This window comes from Planococcus citri, chromosome 2 (genome assembly GCF_950023065.1).
Source record: "Planococcus citri chromosome 2, ihPlaCitr1.1, whole genome shotgun sequence".
In the NCBI taxonomy this organism is placed as follows: domain Eukaryota; kingdom Metazoa; phylum Arthropoda; class Insecta; order Hemiptera; family Pseudococcidae; genus Planococcus; species Planococcus citri.
In genome coordinates, this window is record NC_088678.1 from 68,844,815 (window position 1) to 68,866,387 (window position 21,573).

At 34.5% G+C, this 21,573-nt stretch overlaps 2 protein-coding genes across 2 annotated transcripts; both read right to left on the minus strand.

Annotated features, from left to right (window-relative positions):
• Nucleotides 1-2,135: 2,135 nt before the first annotated feature.
• On the minus strand, nucleotides 2,136-7,594 carry LOC135837379 (putative fatty acyl-CoA reductase CG5065). The gene is made up of 7 exons (XM_065352630.1): nucleotides 7,095-7,594; nucleotides 4,245-4,390; nucleotides 3,931-4,040; nucleotides 3,656-3,851; nucleotides 3,318-3,560; nucleotides 2,988-3,248; nucleotides 2,136-2,424 (listed from the first exon to the last, which is right to left on the minus strand). The coding sequence occupies exons 1-7, from the start codon at nucleotides 7,233-7,235 to the stop codon at nucleotides 2,325-2,327; spliced, it is 1,197 nt and encodes a 398-aa protein (XP_065208702.1). The 5' UTR covers nucleotides 7,236-7,594; the 3' UTR covers nucleotides 2,136-2,324.
• A 755-nt stretch (nucleotides 7,595-8,349) lies between these two features.
• On the minus strand, nucleotides 8,350-14,754 carry LOC135837382 (putative fatty acyl-CoA reductase CG5065). Its single transcript, XM_065352637.1, has 8 exons — nucleotides 14,395-14,754; nucleotides 14,071-14,319; nucleotides 11,558-11,703; nucleotides 11,248-11,357; nucleotides 10,968-11,163; nucleotides 10,644-10,886; nucleotides 10,312-10,572; nucleotides 8,350-8,649 (listed from the first exon to the last, which is right to left on the minus strand). The coding sequence occupies exons 1-8, from the start codon at nucleotides 14,590-14,592 to the stop codon at nucleotides 8,550-8,552; spliced, it is 1,503 nt and encodes a 500-aa protein (XP_065208709.1). The 5' UTR covers nucleotides 14,593-14,754; the 3' UTR covers nucleotides 8,350-8,549.
• Nucleotides 14,755-21,573: the final 6,819 nt, after the last annotated feature.

Consider the following 21,573-nt stretch of genomic DNA (forward strand, 5'->3'; position numbering starts at 1 on the left):
AAAACTCTCAACTGCCTACTTGATGCAACGTTGAGCTTTATGAAAAATGTCAACTCGAGTGACATTGTCCAGAAAACCGAAGAAGCTTTTAACCAGTGGATTATATATTATCCAAAAAAAAATTATCCTGATATTTCACAACCTAATGCGCTTGGTAGAGCTGAAAACGGTACTCGCTGACAGCGGGTAACTATCGTATCCGTATTGTAAATTCTCGCTACGTGGTAGTAGCGGGTAGCGAATTGAAAAAATGTCGCACCTGTTCAGGATATAACTAGTAGCGCATTGAATGGGTAGCTGGTGTACCGGCATGACATCATCATTGTCATCAATCATGTCAAACGTCAATCACACATACGAACGACAGGTGTCGAAGCGTAACTCCTCCCACTTTTTTTTTTTTTTTTGTTAAACTCCTCGGTCGCACTAGGCGCCGAGGGTTTATTTTAATTAAAAAGAAAAAACAATCTTAATCTTAGGGTTACTAATATTAATTACTATTAATTATTCTAGAATATAGCTATACCTTCACCCCAAGATTAAGACGAGGGACGGGAAGGGGAATGGGGGGGGGGAGTGAGACGGATCGTCCACCGCATTGTCAAATTTTGGGGTGCGTGCTCAGACCAAGTGCCAAAACATTTGGGTTGTACTCGCTATATGCTACTATCTATATCCGAATCAACCCGATACAACTACTAGCGGGTTTAGCTGGTATTTTAACCAGATACTGGTAAGTGGGTAGCGTAACCGTTTTCAGCTCTAGCGCTTGGTTTAAAACGTGATTCTCAAAATATTATAAATGTTGTACTACTTGTACTGGACACTTTGTTAAATCATGTCTCGACAATCATGCCAAGTTTCCTATACTTCTACCTAAGTAGGAATATTTCGCTCATTTATTAATTGAAAAAATTCATGTTGATAACTATCATGTTGGCATTTTGCATATTCTATCTGAATTAAGAAAAAATGTCTGGATCCTAAAAGGCAGATCGACTGTGTACTTAGTGGTCTGCACAGGCCTGTCCGAAAGCCTGAGGGCTGAGCCCAATAAAAGTTGGGTCAGGTGGGGCTGGGCTTGTTGGGCTTTCTCGGGTTCAGGTTTCAGTACGTGACTGGTACTCAACGCATGCGCTGTGAGTACTCGTAAATAAAGAAGTGTAGCACCATGTTCACGTCACAACAATGCATATTGTTCAGAAAACCATCTCGTCGCGTCACGTCAACGTTGCATTGTCGGGTCAGGCTCGGGCCTGTCGGGCTTGTTTCGGCTTTTGGGTTGGGTCGGGCTTTTTGCCCGAGTACTCAGGCCAGGTCAGGTAAGCCCGCGGGCTTGCCCGACCCGCGCAGACCACTACTGTGTACTACGTTAAAAACGTGTTAACTGCAAATACTATGATGGTGGTCCTTATAAATATCCGTTAATTCCTCCTTTACCAGAATTCCGTGTAAATCAAAGCACTCCATTTTCCTGTTGTGGTATCAACCTATCGACACATTTGGTCCTTTTACGTTAGGGATAACTCAGTCCAGAAAAAAAGTATTTGTTAGTATTTTTGTTTGTATAATAACACTTGCAATTCAATGTCGACTCAAGAATTCCTACTCGCTTTTCGTAATTTTATTGCATTACCGCACACAATGCCAAAATTTGTAACACCCCCCCCCCCCCAATTCATGGTTCCCTTGTATGAGGTCCTTTTAAATTGGTATAAAAAAAATTGAAAGTCTGCAGCATAAATTTTTAGAAAATTTTTCATTTCTGCTCAGAACCTTCTAAAAAAAACCTTTTCATGAAAAAAATCTCCTTTTTCAGCCGCCAAGCAATGTTACTTTCCTCTCAAGGAAGTCCACAAATTCTAAGTCAAAGTCATCTCCAACCCAATGCCAAACCACGCCTAAAAATATCAAATCTTGGTGAATTTTATTGAAATTTCATCGGCTGAGGTGATGTAGGATGTTAAAAGGGAAAAAAATATCAGACATGCGTAAACTCAACCCTCAAAATGCATCTTGTGAATTGTTCCATGCTGGAAATTATGACGATTCGTATGAGCCTTATTCTCGTTTGTTCTGAGGAAAATTAGAGTAAAAATATAGAAACTATGTCAAATTGAGGAGTTATTAATTAGTTTACTTTTTATGAAAATTGAAACTATAATCAATACAATTCAACTTCATGTTTACTGAAGGTGGATCATTTTGCAGCATTTCTCGATAGTTGTTGAGTTCAAGATGGAGCACTGATTGCTGACGACATTTGTGCAAATTATAAGCTTTTTATGATTCACACGTTCCCGTTGTAGATATGGAGTTTCTGTTTATACTAATATGCTGCATATCGTGTTGTAAACGAACACGAGAAACTTCCACAAAATGTAATATCTCAACACGACGACGATTTTGTCTAAAACGTACAATCTGCGAAAAAAAAGTAAACAGAAGTCATTAAATCGTGATTGAGAGTATGAGAGCCCTTTTCCTCTTTGAATTGTTACAATCGGACTGGGTCATTCCATGTCAATTCGACCAAAAAAAATGCGATTTTGAAAATCATGTCCTTCGATTTCGCTCAATGTTTTATGTCTACCCACCTAATAAGTAAGAAATCTGCAATCAGTTTGGTCCTAGCCCACTCGAAATCGTATTTTGTGTGTGTGTGTGTGTGTGTTTTTTTTTTGTAGAAAATTAAGGCATGTGAGCTGTTAAGCAATGCTTCAAAAATTGGATTTGGTTCTAGGCTTTGGAAAACTATGTTTAGGTATATTCAAGGAGCAAAATTTCAGTTCGATCAGAGTTTTTGGAGATCCATGACTTGTAAGTTGTAAGTCTCAAATTTGAAAAATGAGGAAACAACATAGGATGAGTCGACTATTCACTCGATGTAATTATGTCAGTTTTTTTTCTTTTTTTCAAAACCGCATTTTTCATCAGATTAGTAACTAAGTACCTATGTATGCTTACCAAGAATTTTATAAACTTACGATATGTGCAATATTTTTGCGCTGGTTTGATGGTCCATATTTTCATTAAACAAGTGAAATTTGGCTGAAATCGTGCAATTATCCACATAACTTTGAAGATCTCCCATTTCTTTCATGTTTACAGGAAACAATTGCTGATCAGTTGGATTCAAAAGTTCCTCCAGTCGAAGTAGTTTATCATGCTCGAAGTGCCATTGGTTCACAGTGAAATGTCGTAACATTTTTTCAGCTTCTCGGAGTTTATCGTGAGCACGAACCATGCTGAAACAAATAGTTCAAATTGTGCAGTCCAGAATCAAAAGCCAAGTTGCAGTTAGTTGATCTACTTACAACTGTTTTTGACCGACCATGAGCAAGATGAAATCAATCACGTAGGCGGGTAAGTAATGCAAAAATATGCATTTAATGGTATATACGAACATACTTTTGGTATCCGGATTGGTATTTGGATACCATAGAGCTACATTGACTGGATATTTCTTCAAAGAACACATAAAATGGTGTAGTAAGTGGCGCCAGGTGAAATCTTCGTAATGATTCTGTGGAATATTAAATACGCTAATTTCTTTTAATCTGAAAACCCACAAAGAGAATTTTTATGAATGTACCTAATAATGGCGTCTTAATCAAAATAGACTATGTTAGGATATGAAATTTTTAAAATTTACAATTGCTCTCGAGAATTGGCCCACGGTAAAATTAGAATACTATTGATGACGAAATCGGCTGGTATTGCGTTGGTTTTGCTATCTGGCCTCATCGTTGTAACTCGTAATAGTCCTTTCGCTCCGGCAATATAAAATCCAGCAGGTCCGTTTAGAGTATCAATCCATCCTGGGAACGGTTCTTTGAAACATGCCACCACTGAAGAAAAATATGAATTTTTTCCATTTTAATCCTGGAAAATAGAATTTATTCTTCGTTCATCTAAACCAGAGCTTACCTATAGTTGGTCTGGCTACAATAATCGGAACCGTGGACTCGTAATTATGCAGTAGAGATTCGGTTATTCGTTTACTATACGTGTATGTGTTTGGCAAAGGATGAATTAAACTGAAAAGCAAATTTAGTCTTCATAATGTTTGTGCTTAGTTGAACATTTTTCAGAGGAACGAGAAAAAATTATGTTTGTAAGACTGCGCGAAAATTACTTGATGGAATAGGATGCAAAAAAACAGGTTGAAATGATATGGAATGGCTTGGAGTAATTATTTAGGACATATATGTACACGTAAATGTAAGTTAGATGAAATTTACCCGGGTGTAATGTTTGCTAACAGTTTCGGTTCCAACCATTGAACGAGATCCATAATCATTTCCGGATTATGTTTTGAAGGATACATTTTCTCTTCCACCGTTGTCTTTTCACAGCAACAATACGCAGTGGAAATGTACACAAATGACTACAAATTTGAAAAAACAAAACAAATGTATTGTCAATGGTTTGTGTTTGAATTCACATTTGAAGGTAACAATAGTAAAGTTAATAATTCACGTTTCATGAAATTTTAAACCGTCATGATGATGGCAAAAACTACTCGAAAAATCGTGTTTGGCCAGCATTTTTGTAGTATGGAAAATCAAGTCATCTTTTTGTGAGTAGATATTAATGTATGATATGAGAAAAGAAGTATTTTGGATTTTCCCAATCGTACAATAAATGAGGGAGGTGGAGCCTAAAGCTGCCGAACTTTCAAAATGCCCGAGCGCAATTTTTAAATTGGGTAGCGACTGAAGTGAAAAAAACCGATTTTTTCGAAAATACTTCTTCTTTGAGAGCCTATTTCTCCCCTCCAAGGGCACCTCTGGAGCTAAAATGTTTTCTGAGCGAATTTCAAATCAATGTAAAAGTTTCTGCTGAATTTGGCAAAAATCTGCTGATTTTTTTTCGAGCAATCCGTCCTATTCTGCATCTCTTTTCCCTAGCCTAAGTCGTTGCTCTTCCCTCGGCACTCAAATTAAATTTTGAAGTAATTTTAACCAGAAAATCAAATAAGTGTCACCAAAAGATAATAAAAAATAAAGAAAACAAACTCGTCTCGTGTCAAGTTCTTAAAAAGGGTTGATCATCTCAACAGAACTATTATATCTCTTTGGAGGTTCTCTAGGTTCCCATGTTAAGGAAACAGATTGCTTTAATGGGTGTAATAGGGTACCCTGCCCAATTGACCTAATAACAAAAAAAAATTGAGCTTTGAAAGAAAAATCATGTTTGAAAATGAAATTTCTGAAAAAGCTCAAATCCTTCATTTCCAACAAAACAAATAAATGTAAATTGGAAATTTTTTTCAAAAATAATTCAACAACACGAGTGAAAAACACTAACCAAAAGCACTTTTAGAAAATATTTTTAAAGAATTGATAAGGGAAAAAATCGTAATAACGATTCTCAATTTTACGAATCAAATATTTCCCCAAACAGTGGAAAGTTGCGCAGGTCATCATGATCCCAAAACCAGGAAAACCTCTCAATTTAGTGACGTTATACTGCCCAATCAGCCTTAGCTAAAATATGGGAGAAGATTCTCTTGACTAGATTGAAACCAATATTGAAAAAAAGAGAAATAATTCCAGACCATCAATTTGGGTTCAGAGAAAAACACTCAACAGTCCAACAGATACACAGAGTTGCTCAAACTATCATTACCTCTCTAGAAGAAAAAAAAATTCTGTAATGTAGCGTTCCTTGATGTACAACAAGCGTTCGATAAAGTATGGCATGATGGATTATTATATAAAATCAAAAAACAGCTACCACATCAGTACTACCAGATTATAAAATCATATTTAGAAGATAGAATGATTAGGTATGGTCAAATATGAGATGGAATTATCAGAAATCTGTACCATAAAGGCAGGGGTACCTCAAGGAAGCATACTTGCACCTATACTTTACTCATTATATGCAGCAGATATTCCAACAAACGATGATACTACGCTCTGTACGTTTGCAGATGACACAGCCATTCTAGCAATGGACAAAGACCATGTCAAAGCAACAGAAAAACTTCAAAACCATCTCAACAAGATAGAAACTTGGATGCATAATTGGAAAATCAAAGTTAATGCAGAAAAAACTGCAAATCAATTTCACACTAAGGAATTCGAATTGCCCACCAGTCATACTTGATAATAAAATGATACCTCAAAAAAACGTTGTCAAATACTTAGGAATGCACTTTGATGGTAGACTCACATGGAAAGACCATATTACAAAAAAAAGAAAAGAACTGGACCTACAATATAAAAAAATGTATTGGATGATGAGAGGAAATAGCAGACTCTCACTAGATAACAAATTACTTCTATACAAGGTAATACTCAAGCCAATTTGGATGTATGGTGCCCAAATATGGAGCACAGCATCCAAAAGCAACATTGAAATAATTCAAAGAGCCCAAAACAAGATCCTAAGAGTGGCAACAAACGCTCCTCGTTACACAACTAACAAAGATATTCACTCACATTGTGGTATCCCTTATATAAACGATGTAGTCGCCGAATTGAAAACAAGACACCTGGAGAGATTAGAAGAGCACTCAAATATCGAAGCAATCAAACTCATGGATGACGACACAGTCAGGAGACTGAAACGCAAACATATCCTAGGTTGAAAAGTCATGCATAAGGGACCACTGGGCCCCTCATGCGCAAAATATTGTAAATTTGTTAAAATAATTAATTGTGGCTAATAGCGGCCGTTGTAATTTTAAAATATGAAATAAAAAAAAATAAAAAAAAGCAGTTCACAAATTGAACTAAAATAAAAACGAAATTTTTTTTAACCTCCAAAGGGATATAATACCTATTGATTCAATTATTTTGTTACCCACTTTTGTTTTTGATCGGATTTTGATTCTTTCTTTTTATTTTCTCATGTTGTTAAAGCTCCAAGAAATACGAATATTGAGCAAAAAATTCAAAAAGGAAATTTTCTAAAAAAAGTGACCTTAAATTTTGCAATTACTCTAGGCAAGGGTAAATGCAAAATAAAAAATTGAAAATTCTGCTCTTTTCAGTTGCTAAATCTTGAGATAAAAACCTGGAAATCAATTTTCGACCAAAATAAAACCTTTACACCGATTAATCGTTATGTGATCCGCTTACCTCAAGTTTTTTCATCTGTTGCGCCAATTCGAGCATTCTTACGGTCCCGGTGGTATTTACATTAATTGCTGTTCGTAAATCCGCGTTCATTTTTAAAATGGCTGCACTATGGAATATAACAGATACTTCGTCAATTAGCATATCTCGATCTTTGTCCGATAATCCTAAGCGATCTTCTCCTACATCTCCGGCTATAAGTACCACTTTTTGTAATATTTCGGGATTTTCTTTTTTAAAATTTTCAAAAACCTGTGGAGTATTAAAAAATTATATCGAATGGCAAAAATCACATCGTCTTGTAAAGAACTCATGTTGGTTACCGGCGAGTTAAAAAATTCAGTTTTACGAGACAAAGAGGGTTTTCCATGTTTTGGTCGCATCAGCACAAAAATCGTATCCAACTGAGAGCAGCTGTTTAATAACTTCCATACTAACACTTTTCCCATGAATCCAGTCGCTCCTGTGATGAAGATTTTTTTGGAAGCGTAAAATTTGGATATTTGTGATTCTTCGGACATTTTTTTGAAAGTAATAAAAACAACTCGAATACAAAAAAAAAACTAATTGAAGTAATCAACGCGACGATTATTCTGTTACAATTAATACCTGTGTACTACGCATAGGCCTATTATTTGATTTATTTATTAGATAACACTCAGTTCGTTTTGGTTAGGAAATGAATGAATTTTAAAAACCCATCAAATGAATAAATTTCGGTCTGGGTAACAAGGCAGTGTTCTTGAACTACATAAATTCTTTCCGTATGCGACTTGAATTAATTAGGCCTATATCCCCTTTTGCGCGTTGATCGCAGACCTAATTATTCTCATCTTTTAAAAATAACTTTGATGATACATACCTAAGTACATATGATGAAATTCCAAATTTGGTGTTATTTACGTCATCAATATTTTAATGCATACGATCCCCCATCGTTCCAGGAGACTGATGAATTTTCTGCCCATGATATTGAATTTTCAATTTTTTATCGATTGATTACTGTCTTTATTTTTTCACTCTTTTCACCTTTCTGCATCGCCTTCTTAAAGTCAGGCATCCGCGAATTTTGATTCAAGGTTATTCTCACAAGAACGTGTTCAATTCGTTGCCAAACCAAAACTTTAAACACCGAGTGAATTTCGTTGAAATTCCTTCGGCTGAGATTTACGAAATGCTTATTGATCACATGAAGCCGTATTTTTTTCTCGATATCAGGAAAATCAGGGAATGGGGTTAAAAATATCGAAACAAAATCTTGAGGAGTGAATGTAAGGTTTACTTTTTCTGTAAATTAAATCTAATCGATACAGTTCAACTTCATGCTTATCTACTAAAAGCGAATCATTTTGATGTTTTTCTCGAATTTTGAGTTCAAGATGGAGCACCGATTTTTGACGACATTTGTGCGAGTAGTAAGTTGTTTATGATTTACACCTGCTGGCAGTATTTTTTTGTTCAAATGAATATGCTGCATATCGTATTGTAAACGAACATTAGAAACTTCCATAAAACGTAATATCTCAACACGACGACGATTTTGTCTACAACGTACAATCTGCGAAAAACAATAAACAGTAGAAGTCATTAAATCGTGATTGAAATTCAGAAATTTTGAAAGGAGGAATTGTGATGAGGCCATTTTTCGGCCCTTGCTAGTTATTGACTCAATGCTGTAATAAATGTGCCAAATTCGAATCCGTGGTCATAGTTGACCCAAAATGACCATTTTTTGGGCTTTAGGGGTTCCCAAGGTTGTGAATAAAAAAAATTATTTATCATGATATTTGAGATTTCTGAGAAAATGACATGCGACCTATGAACGTGTGGGTCATGATTTTTGGGATTTGTAAAAATGTATCATGAGACGTATCAAAATGTGTTGAAATTTCGCCAAAAATTCAAATATTTAGAAGAAAATGTATTCTGTGCATTTTTGACCAATTTGAAGCTCCGAAATTGGGTCATGATTTTTAGAATATTTGAACAAGTTAGTGTCATGCGACCTATTGAAATGCGTTGAAATTTTGCCGAAAATTCAAATATTTCGACGAAATTGTATTATGAGACTTTTTAAAGAATTATTTTGAGCCCCATTCGTTCGCGATCGCGAATGAGTTAATTATACGAATCGATTTGTTCACGAACGAGTCACTTATACGAATCGATTTGTTCGCGAACGAGTCACTTATACAAATCAATTCGTTCGCGAATGATTCACAAAAAAATAATTCAATCCGTTCGTGTATGATTCGCCAAAAATTGAACAAATGAATCGATTCGTTCGCAAATGAGTCACTGATACGAATCGATCCGCTCGCGAATGAATGACCAACACAAATCAATTCGTTCGCGAATGATTCATCACAAATTGAGTAAATGAATCGATTCGTTCGCGAACGAATCACTAATACGAATCAATTCGTTCGCGAATGATTCATCACAAATTGAGTAAATGAATCGATTCGTTCGCGAATGAGTCACTTGTACGAATCGATTCGTTCGCGAACGAATCACTTATACGAATCAATTCGTTCGCGAATGATTCACCTAGAAACCAATCGAATGATTAACCAAGAGATCAATCAATTTATTTACTTAATCGCCAATTGTTCGTAAATGATTCGATTCGATTGTAGACAGATCAATCGCGGTACAAATGTTTTAAAAAAAGTGAATCAATTCGTTCGTAAAAAATGTTTATTTAAAGAAAAGTCGGTCTTCTCACGCTAAATGCGTTAGTGTCTTTAAAGAATTATTTTAAGCCCCAAAATTGGGTCATGATTTTTAGAATTTTCGAGAAAGTTGTATGTGTTGAAATTTTGAAGGAAATTCAAATATTTCGACAAAAATGTATTATAAGATATTTTGAAGAATTTTGAGCTGATTTTTACTACCTATGAGACTTTTTGAAGAATTTTAAGCCCTGAAATCGAGTCACAATTTTTAAGATTTTTGAGAAAAAGTGTCATGTAACCTATCAAAATGTGTTGAAATTTCTCCAAAAATTCAAATCACAAAAAAGTATTTCGATTTTTTTTGTTTGTTTGTTTTTTTTTTTTTTTTACAGAAAATTTATAGATAATACGTATGAGCAATTGAGTAATTCTTCAAAAATTATAAAATTTGGTTCTAAGCTCTGGGAAGGCTACTATGCTTATTCAAACACACTTAACCTGGAAAATTGTTACCTATACTATTGAATTTCAGCAATACTTACGATATGTGCAATATTTTTGCGCTACTTTGATGGTCCATATTTTCCTTAAATAAGTGAAATTTGGCTGAAACCATGCAATCATCGATATAACTTTGAATATCTCCCATTTTTCTCATGTTTACAGGGAACAATTGCTTATCAGTTGGATTCAAAAGATCTTCCAGTTGAAGTAGTTTATCATGCTCGAAGTGCCATTGGTTCTCAGTGAAATGTCGAAGTATAACTTCAGCTTGCGCAAGTTTATCGTGAGAACGAACCATGCTGAAACAAATGATAAAATTTCTACAATCCAGAATCAAAATTCAGGTTGCAGTTAATATTGATCTACTTACAACTGTTTTTGACCGACCAAGAGCAAAATGAAATCAATCACGTAGGCGGGTAAGTAATGCAAAAATATGCATTTAATCGTATATACGAACATACTTTTGGTATCCGGATTGGTGTTTGGATACCATAGGGCTACATTGACTGGGTATTTTCTCAAAGAATGCATGAAAAGATGCAGTACTTGGCGCCAGGTCATATCGTCGAAGTGGGTTTGTGGAATGTTGTAAACGCTGATTTCTTTTAATCTGAAAACCCCCGAGAAGGATTAATTGTACGAATGTAATATGAAAATGGACTATGTTGAGGCATGAACTTTTAAAATTTACAATTGCTTCCGAGAATTGGCCCATGGTAAAATTATAATACTATTGATGGCGAAATCAGCTGGTATGAAGTTGGTTTTGTTATCTAGCCTCATTGTTGTAACTCGTAATAGTCCTTTTGCTCCGGCAATATAAAATCCAGCAGGTCCGTTTAGAGTATCAGTCCATCCTGGGAATGGTTCTTTGTGACATGCCACGACTAAAAAAAAAATATATGCATTTTTCCCATTTTAATCGTGGAAATTGGAATTTATTCCCTGTTCACCTATAGTTCAGAGCTTACCTATACTTGGCCTGGCTACAATAATCGGAACTGTGGACTCGTAATTATGCAGTAGAGATTCGGTAATTCGTTTACTATACGTGTATGTGTTTGGTAAAGGATGAATTAAACTGCAAAGCAAAATATCGTTTTCATAATGTTTGTGCTTAGTAGAAAATTTTTTAGGGAAACGAGAAAAGATTATATTTTTAAGACTGCACGAAAATTGCTTGGGGGATTAGTATGCAGAAAACCCGCTTGCGATGATATGGAATGACTCGAAATTATTAGTAACTATACTAAATATGAATGTAAGTTAAATGAAATTTACCTGGGTGTAATGCTTGCCAACAATTTTGGTTCCATCCATTGGACGAGACTCATAATTGTTTGCGGATTTTGATTTGAAGGATACATTTTTTCTTCCACTGTTGTCTTTTCACAGCAACAATACGCAGTGGAAATGTATACAAATGACTATAAATTTAAAGAAAAAAACAAAAGTATTGTAAATGATTAATGTTTTAATTCAAATTTGACTCTTCAACTGGCAAAAACTACTCGGCAACTCGGGAAATCGAGTTTGGTCGGCTTTTTTTTGGCATAGAAAATAAAATAGATTAAAATTTCACGAGGAATTCAAAATATTTCAACGAAAATGTTTTTTGAGCGTATTATCAACTTGAGCAGCATAAAATTGGGGATGGGCTTTTTTCAGGTGCTGGTTTCATTTCAATCGGAGATTATCTTGTCAATGGAACTGATACTCCTTTGTTAGGTGTAAGTATTACAATTTCAGTGAAATTAAAAGTCACAAATTTTTACTTACTCATTTTCATCAGATGTGATTATCGAAGTTTTCTAATTTTGCTTAACCTATTGCAATATGACTTGAAAATCTGATCCAATGTTGCTGTCGCAAAATATTTCCCCATAAATTCAAAGTTCTGTGCATTTTTTTTGTACGATGGTTACAAGGAAACTTCTTGAGGTGTCACCCTCCGATTTGAACGGGATCGCGATTTTTGGAAAAAGCATAGTCTAAAATTCCCAAAACCAAATTTTCAGCTGCCCAATTTCATTTTTCGATTTTTGGTGAACGTTTGAAAATTCGAAATTGACTGTTTTTGGCGATTTATGCTTTTTAAAAAAAGTACGTACTTGATCAGTAAAAATGATCAAAATAAGTCCTAAACTGATATTAATTCCTCAAATCCAAATTTCGCTATTTCCAGCAATTCTGAAGCCTCCAGCGCGATTTTCAATTTCTCCAGAATTTTAAATTTGCTCCAGAAGGCGTGAATATGAAATTGGGTAGCTAAACATCGAGTTGTGTGTTATACTCGACCTGTTTAACGAATTTATCCACATTTGAGCTGGTTTTGAGAGTGACACCTCAAGAGTAGTTTTTTAAAACTTTTTTCATAATAAAAATACGAGTACTTATCCAAAAAATCAAAAGTTTCCCATTTACGAGGAAATTTTCGAAGCTTGCGCGAATCACTGTATTTTGTCTAGAACTAACTCCCCGGGGGCAAATTTGGCCATTTCTAGCCATTCTGGAGCCTCCAGTGCGATTTTAAATTTCTCTAGAATTTTGAATTTGCCCCAGAGGGCGCAGCGTGAGAAATTCACTTCTTGTAAGAAAGTAATACATATTTTTGGACAATTTTTTAAAAAACGTGACATTTTTTAGATTTTTTTCTTGTAAAAAATGACATTATTTAAACTATTTTGTTGAAAAGTAAAAATTTAGCAAAAGAGAAGAGGTTTTTGACAATTTTCGTAAAAAGTAAACCCTTTTGAAATTTTCCGAAAAAAAAGAGAAACTTTCAAGCAAATTTGCTAAAAAACGAGAGTTTCTTTCAATTTTTTTCAAAAAAGAGAACGTTTTGGCAAGTTTTGGAAAAAAATTAGTGTCTAACAAAATCTGAAAACTAAAAAGAAGGACCTTGGAAGGACCTTTGTGTTCGAGTTATCCAGGTATTCAAAAACAAACAAAAAATGACAGAATTATTTGAAAATTGGGTAAAAAGGACTTACTCTTGACTTTTTTGAAAAGTAGGCCCATGACAAACTTTTTCTGACCTGGATCGGAAGGAGTGTTGGACACCCTGTAATCACTTGTCGCAATTTTTGTCAAAAAACCGAGACTTTTTGACTGTTTTGAAAAAATTTTGGGACTTGGAGGAATGTTCTTTTTAAAAAAACGACAACTTTGGCTATTTTATAAACAAACGAAAAATTTTGTCCATTTTTGCTAAAAAACAAATTTTTTGTCATTCTTGATAAACCAAGAATTTTTAAAAAATTGTTGGTAAAAAAGAACACTGTAACAAATTTAACGAAAGGGAAGCACTTTTCAACAACTTGCTGAGAAAAAGCTAGATTTTTGGATAATTTTCGGAAAAAAATTTGGCAATTCTGATGGAAATTGAGAGTTCTGTCAATTTTTGGTAAAAAGCAAAAGTTTTTTTGTCAATTTTTCGCAGAAAAAATTGTTTAAGTATATCGAAAATTTTTGGTCAAAAAAGCGAGACTTTTAGACGTTTTTGAAAAAAAATGGTATTTTATGGAATTTTTTCCAAAAAATTGAAAATTTTTGTCGATTTTTCTAGATTATACGTCTAAACTGAATTTCAGGAGCTACCGAAGTTGATTTTTTCATGAATTTTTTAATATATAGGAAATGGCTTAATGGTAGTGTGAGCGTAATTATTTGATTATTGATTGAAAAAAAATAGCCGAGTAGGTAAATCCTGAGATAAAAATATGAAAATCTGTTTTCGACCGAAATAAAACCCTTTACTCCGATTAATAACGAAATGTAATCCACTTACTTACCTCAAGTTTTTTCATCTGTTGCGCCAATTCGAGCATTCTTACGGTGCCGATGGTATTTACATTAATTGCTGTGCGTAAATCTGCATTCATTTTTAAAATGGCTGCACTATGGAATATAATAGAAACTTGGTCAATCAGCATATCTCGATCTTTGTCCGATAATCCTAAGCGGTCTTCTCCTACATCTCCGCCTATAAGTACCACTTTTTGTAATACTTTGGGATTTTCTTTTTTAAAATTTTCGAAAACCTGTGGAGTATTGGAAGATTATATCGGAGGGGCAAAAATCACATCGTCTTGCAAAGCACTCGTAATGTTGGTTACCGGCGAATTAAAAAATTCAGTTTTACGAGTCAAAGAGGGCTTTCCATGTTTTGGTCGCATCAGCACAAAAATTGTATCCAACTGAGGGCAGCTGTGTAATAATTTCCATACTAACACTTTTCCCATGAATCCAGTCGCTCCTGTGATGAGGACTTTTTTGTATGCGTAAAATGTGGATATTTGAGATTCTTCGAACATTTTTTTTTTTTTAAAGCAATAAAAACACCGCGAACGCAAAAAAAAATTAAAGCTAGTAAACGCAACGACAATGGTGTTTCAATCAGTAGTACGCAAATTATTTGATCTACCTTTGGTATTAATTACGTAATAGTGGCATTATTGCGAATGAAACGAATGAATTGGCAAAACCCTATCGAATGAATAAATTTCGCCAATTTCGGTGTGGGTTACAAGTGTTCTTGAACTACATAAATTCGTTCCGTGTGCGACTTGAATTAATTATCTGCCTTAATTAATATTCTCATCTTCTGAAAATAGCTCTGATCATATGATGAAATTCCAAATTTGGTATTATTTACTTATGCTACTTTAATGCATATGATCCTCCATTGCTCCAGGAGGCTGATGAATTTTCTGCATATGATAATATAGAACTTTCAATTTTTTACCAATTGATTCCTATCTTTATTTATTTGACCCTTCATCGCCTTGAAAAAGTTGGATATCCGCGAATTTCAAGTCAAGGCTATTCACACTTGAACCTCTTTTCGTTTATTTACAAAATTTATTTTATTTTATGAGCCATATACAGCGACTTAAGCTAGAGGCTCGTTCGCTGTGAAAAACTTAAGATTAGGGTACATATACTCGTATCGTTTTGAAAATAAAATTATGTACAATCAGTGCCTAAGTAGATTTACATCTGTTGGCAATATCTTTCGTTTTATTGAATATGCTGCATATCGCATTACAAATGAACATAAGAAATTTGCACAAAATTTATTATCTCAACACGACGACGATTAATTTGTCTACAGCGTACAATCTGTGAAAAAAATAAACAGAAGTCATTAAATATGCGGGGAGTCCTAAAGAACATTTCTAGCCCTTGTCCTCAAAAAAAAAGTGGTCCTACTCACAAAATGGCGGCCATTTTGATTGACAGGGCAGCTTTAATCGCAGATTTTGCGTTCCAACATAGGACTGGCACGAAATTTTTTAAATTTTACAAAAGTAGATCGAAAGAGCAGGCAAAAATTAATCATCTGACAAAATTTCAAGTGCTAAAGTGCCTTTTTCGATTTTTGGTGAATTTTTGAAAATCAAATTTAGGCCAAAAGTGTGGGAAAAAATCAAAATCTTACCAAATTGACCTTGAAAGCTGAAATTTGGGATATACCCTATTTTCGACCTGCCAAATCGATTGGAAACTATTTCAGACCGTTTAGAGTAGTTCTGAAGCCTCCAGCAGATTTTTTAAACTTGAAGAATCCCACAAAATTTCATCAATATGGAGTTGGAAAGACGAAATTCATTCTGCAAACTAATCTCAATACGCTACGAAGTCGACTGCAGGTGAATTTCAAGTCGTTTTGGAGTTTCCAGCGACTTTTTGAAAATTACTGGAGCCTCCAGTAGAAGATCGCGTTAGATAAAACGAAACCTGCGTATTTTACAGTTAGTACATAATTTTACAAAATGTGACCAAGAAGTTAGAAACTTGCTCTATAAAAATGTGATCACCTAAAAATTTTCAAAATTCTCTTTTCCTCAATTTTTTTTGAACCAACAAAATGAAAAATGTCAACACAGCATTTCGTTTTTTTTTTTGTTGATTATTTCAACAACTCATTAAAACAATAAGTATGTTCACACCGTGGCAGAATTTAAATGAAATGAGATCAGATGTTTTTGATTTGGAAAAAAATTTCATTTTATGAGAATGAATTGAATTTTGGAAGGACTTACGTTGCGTGTAATATTTTTTATCTTATATTTTGACCATCCATATTAATTTCATTGGCCAAGTGTAATTTGACTATCAACAATTCAACATGCAATTATCTATCTGTATAATTTTGAAAGTCTCCCATTTCTCTCATGTTTACAGGTAAAATTTGCGCATCAGTTGGGCTCAAGAGTTCTTCCAGTTGAAGTAGTTGGTTCACAGTGAAAAATCGTTGCACGAATCATGCTGAAAAAATAGCTCAATTTGTTCAATTCGAAATCAAAGGCCAATTTGCAGTTAATTGATCTGTACTTACATCTGTTTTTGACCGACCAAGAGCAAAAAGGCTGGTAACTGGTAAGTAATGCCAAAAAATGCATTTTACCGTACATACGAATGTACCTTTGGTATCCGGATTAGTAGGTATTTGGATGGTAGGTACAGTAGTTGTCGAAATAAGTTTGTGGAATATTATACATACAAGCTAATTTCAAATTAGCGTGTATAATATTCCACAACATTTTTTCAACGATTTAACCTGGCACGAACCACTGTACATAAATACCTTTTAATGCGTTTTAGAGGAAATATCCAATGTAATGTAGTCACAGAAATTAGAAATTAGCCAATTTCTTTTAATCTGAAAATCCCCCAAAAATAATTTTTTTGAATGCAGTTATCGAGGTTTTTTACTTTTGATTGCTCAAGTTTTGTGATCCACTCACCTCGTGCTTTTTCATCAGCATATCTCGATCATTGTCCAATAATTCTAAGCCATCTTCTCCTACATCTCCGGATAAGAGTATAAGCACCACTTTTGGGAATATTTTGGGATTTTCTTTTTTGTAATTTTCGAAAACCTGTGGAAGATTCTAAAATTAAACCGAATGGCAAAAGTCTCATCGTCTTGTAAAGAAATCGTAATGTTGGTTACCGATACCTAAGTTGAAAAAATCAGTTTCACGAGACATCGAAGTTTTGCCATGTTTTGGTCGCATCAGTACAAAAATCGTATCGAACCAAAAATAAAAAATAAAAAATGAAAACGCGGTAAACAAAGAAATGACACTTTACACTCAAAAAGACGCAAATCATGTAATAATTTATCGATAGAGAGCTGAGTAATGGTGTCAGTATGAAGGCAGAGCATTAATTATAGGCCTAATAGGCCTATCGAATGAATAAATTTAGATGTGATTTAGATTCTTTCCTTATGCGACTTGAATTGATTATGTTCCGCTCGTTCGTCTGTTTCAATTGCTGATTTACAAGAGGGTAGTATCCACTTGTAGGCCTATACCTCGAACGGTCTCGAGTCGAGGGCATATCGAGTATAGGTGAACCTCTCTCTATCTTTTCATTGGAGGAAGATAACTACACTCAAAATTTCACTTTTCAAATCAACGTTATGGACTCAAATTATAGTGCATACATATTACATACATATGTAGGTACTTCTTTCGATTTTGAAGATTGCAGAAGTATGCAAAGAATTTTTTTGTAGGAGATTTAATTTCCTACAAAAAAGATCCTTTGCTTATTTTCGGGATATTTAAAATTAAAGGAGATATGCTAACTTGAAAAAAAAAAACGAGATAAAAATTCTTCCTCATTTCTTTGAGTTCTCAGAATACAAATTGCGCCTACAAGATTAAAGATGAATAAATTGATGATTTTTTTTTCGGTCATGTGCCTTAAAATTAACGTCAATACAAAAAAATTTAGCCTCTCCATTTCAAGGGGATTCACCCCCTCCCCTAACTTGAAAATCTGTCCATATCTTCATCTATTGTTCGTACGAAAAGAAGTTCAAATTGAATTTTTTCTCAAATAAAAGCAAAAGACGTTCTGTCGGGAGTTATTTTTTTGAAATTGTGGTGCGAATAATTTAACTGTCATTCAATTTATTTTTTTTGTCGGGCCTGTAGTTTAGGCCACCTTTTCTTAATTTTTTTTTTTTTCATTACTGTATTAGAAACTTGTAATGGGGGAGGGGGGTCCTATAGAATCGAGAGGGAAGTGAGGAAATTGGTTGTACAAGGTTTTCGAAAGGAAATTGAATTCTGATCTTTTTTTGTTACGAGTATTACACTTTTTAATGTAAGTATCTCTGTAAATTTCAGCAAAAAACCAAAAAAACTGATTTCGATGATTTTGAGAATGCTTTTTTTGAGCTTTTAAGCTCAATGGTTTCTCCAAATGAAAATTGATGATGACCACGTTGTAAGGAAGGTTTCAAGGAACATTTTTTTTTGTACGGGCAATAGGTGAAGAGAGGGACGGAATTTCAAGTTCCTGTGTGGTGGGAGGGGGGGTGGGGGTTGGATCCACCGAAAAAAAAGGATAGGGAGGAAATGGGCATCTGGGCTAAATTTCTTTGTATTGACGTGTAGAACAATAATCAAATTGTTTTCGACAAAATTAGCGAACGGATGAGACCTATTGATACCTGACAACTTTTCAAAGTTCGACCTTACTTAAGTTAGCTTGGTGATTTAATGAAATTTCAAATTAGATAGACGCACAAAATATAGGCAGTTGCTTTAGTAGGTACAATTTACTACAAAGTATAACGCAGACGGAATTATTGTTCATCTTTTTTTTCTTTAACGAAACGGAAAATTTTATTGGGTACATTATTCCTTTACCTTTCATTTCGCTGCGCACATTTTGCCTTGCACGACCGAGTGTTATGAAAGTCCCAGCTGATTGAATTGCACTGTCTAATTTTTTATTCTGCGTACTTATGGTACTAAATCAAATAAAAAATTATCTAGAAATTATCATTAGAAAAAAAAACTACCGAAAAAATTGATCTAAAAAATATGTAAATTGCAATCGTTTTAATGAAATTTGAATGTACCTTCTTATTTTTGTTTTCTCAAGAAATTGTTTTTTTTTTTGCTTCTATGGGTTTCTAGCCCAAGAAAGTATAGCTTGATGAGGGGGCTGCCCTCTGCGCCATCAAGCCGACTTTCCCGAAGTTTGGTTATAGCGCCAAATTCTCGCTTTTGTACAGGATTTGTGTATAGCACTAGCAGTATTTATGACTCTTGAGTATCGGGGTTTGCAAGCTTCGCTGCTCTTCCTGTTGATGCTTCAGGGATATTTTCCAATTGTTAACTCCTTTCCCCTACTTCCTGAGACGGCTTGATGTTATAGCCCATTCAGGTTGCAGCTTTGACGCTGGGCACACGCCAAGGTGTTAGGTTTGGTCTTAGCCTCATCCTCATCTTCCAGCCTCCTGAAGGAGCTGGGAGCAGAGCCAATCATTAGACGAGTGAAAGATTACAGAAAGAAATGGCGAAAACACATTGACAGAATGCCTGATGAACGGTCCCCTCGAAAAGTCAAAGAGTACACTCCAACTGGCAGGAGGAGTAGAGGAAGACTGAAGAAAAGACTTGATGATACATTGGCGAGCAATTCTTCTACATTTTCCCAGACGGGCTGAACAGCTCACCCGGACAAAGTTCAATGATGATGATGCGAATGTACCTAAACAATATTTTAAAATTTTATCGAAGAAATAATTTTCATTTCTTTAAACAAAAAAAATGATCAAATTTTATTTAAAAAGTATGTATGTCCAATTTTTTAAAAGCTCATATACGAGTGGGGTAATTGCAAAAATGGGGTAATTGCAAAATTGTGACCTCATGCAGAAAAAATATTAATTTTCTGGTTGTGCCAACTAGGGGGTGTTGAAGCAACATCCTTTACCAACATATTCACCTGGTCACAACTCATGGGGTTCAACTTGTCGCTCCGTAGCAAACACTTTTATCAAAGCATGTTGAAACCACTCATAAGTAAAGTTAGAGGTGTTTTTTAAAAAAATGCATGTGAAATAGAAAAAACTGTCGATTTATCTGGAATTTTCACGATTTAGGGTCATGAAGGATTGAAGTTTAAGGTAAGATATCGCAATTTGATTTTTTTTTTTGTTTTGGCCGTAAATTGCGTTTTTGCAACTACCCCAGAAAAAATCGACTTGAGGTAATTGCAAAAACTATTTTTTTTTTTCATTTTTGCACTTACCACAAATATTTTTTTGCCCTAAATAACGTGAAAATGGTTCAAATTACAAAAAAAATGAATTTTCACGGTCACATGATGAGTTACACGTTAGAGAAGTGATTAACAGTTTTGCTGAATTTTAAAATTATTATTACTCCTTTTTAACGTTTTACTAATATATTTGACGACAAATGTATTTCTATGACGAGTTTTTTACATAAAAAACATCAGAAATGACCAATAGTTGATTTTTTGTTCACTTTAGCGAGTTTTAAAAAAATAATTTTTCAACATTTTTTCACTTCCCTAAAATTTTTCTTGGGAAGTGGAAAAGTTATCGAATTTTTTACCGAATCAAGACCACGAATACATCAAAAGTTACCAAATGACACGTAGAATACAGTGAGTGTGTTGAAAATGCAAAAAAAAATTAAAAAATAAATAAAATATCTCCCACTTTTGCATTTACCCCAACATGGGATAAATGCAAAAGTCGATTTTCAAATTTTCAAATTGCAATTTTCTCCACGATTTGTGGACCGAATTGTACCAAAATTTTACCATTGATAGAGAACCTGCCGAAGTATAAGTGGTACAAATTTTAGTTTCATCCGTGCAATAGTCTTCTCACAGCACCCTCTCAAAGTGTCACTAATCAAATAGTGCTTTGCAATTACCCCACTCTACCTTATGATTGTACAAGTGGTTTAATTTAGATAATTGGCAACGCTGTCTAGTACTCGTATCTATGTATGAATGAACTGCCTTCATCGTGAAATGAAATATCATAAAACTCGTTTTGACTGATTCATCAATCAAAGGAATTCCCACACGTTTCATAAATTTCTACATTTGGTTAATATTTAGATCATATTTTTCTCTTCTGCTACCTATGCAATGGATTAATTTCGCCCATATTTTCTCCCAACCCGAGTTCGTCCCTATTCTAGATTTTTCCACCCGCACCCTCCAAACTTCACCATCTCGAGGAAGGAGGAAAAATGTAAAAATGCCAACAACTTGGCGTATGGTAGTCATAGGGATCATTATAAAATTCCAGATTGTTCTTCGGACATATTTATGCTGTAGGGGAAAGTAAAACATTAACTTTCCATTACGCGGCGACCGACCGATGTTGACGACTATCGATGATGGAGCCACATACACGAGTAGAAGTAGGTACCTCTTCGGTACACACTTACACAGGCATCCTTTTTTTTTTCTTATCACATCACAATTCAATAATGTTA

Coding starts and splice junctions, on each gene's coding strand:
- LOC135837382 (XM_065352637.1), bottom strand. CDS start 14,592: ATGTTCGAAGAATCTCAAATATCCACATTTTACGCATACAAAAAAGTC. Junction 11,358..11,557: donor TTGGCAAGCATTACACCCAG/GTAAATTTCATT, acceptor TTTGCTTTGCAG/TTTAATTCATCCTTTACCAA. Junction 10,887..10,967: donor GCCAATTCTCGGAAGCAATT/GTAAATTTTAAA, acceptor GGGGGTTTTCAG/ATTAAAAGAAATCAGCGTTT.
- LOC135837379 (XM_065352630.1), bottom strand. CDS start 7,235: ATGCTAATTGACGAAGTATCTGTTATATTCCATAGTGCAGCCATTTTA. Junction 4,041..4,244: donor TTAGCAAACATTACACCCGG/GTAAATTTCATC, acceptor TTTGCTTTTCAG/TTTAATTCATCCTTTGCCAA. Junction 3,249..3,317: donor ATGGTCGGTCAAAAACAGTT/GTAAGTAGATCA, acceptor TATTTGTTTCAG/CATGGTTCGTGCTCACGATA.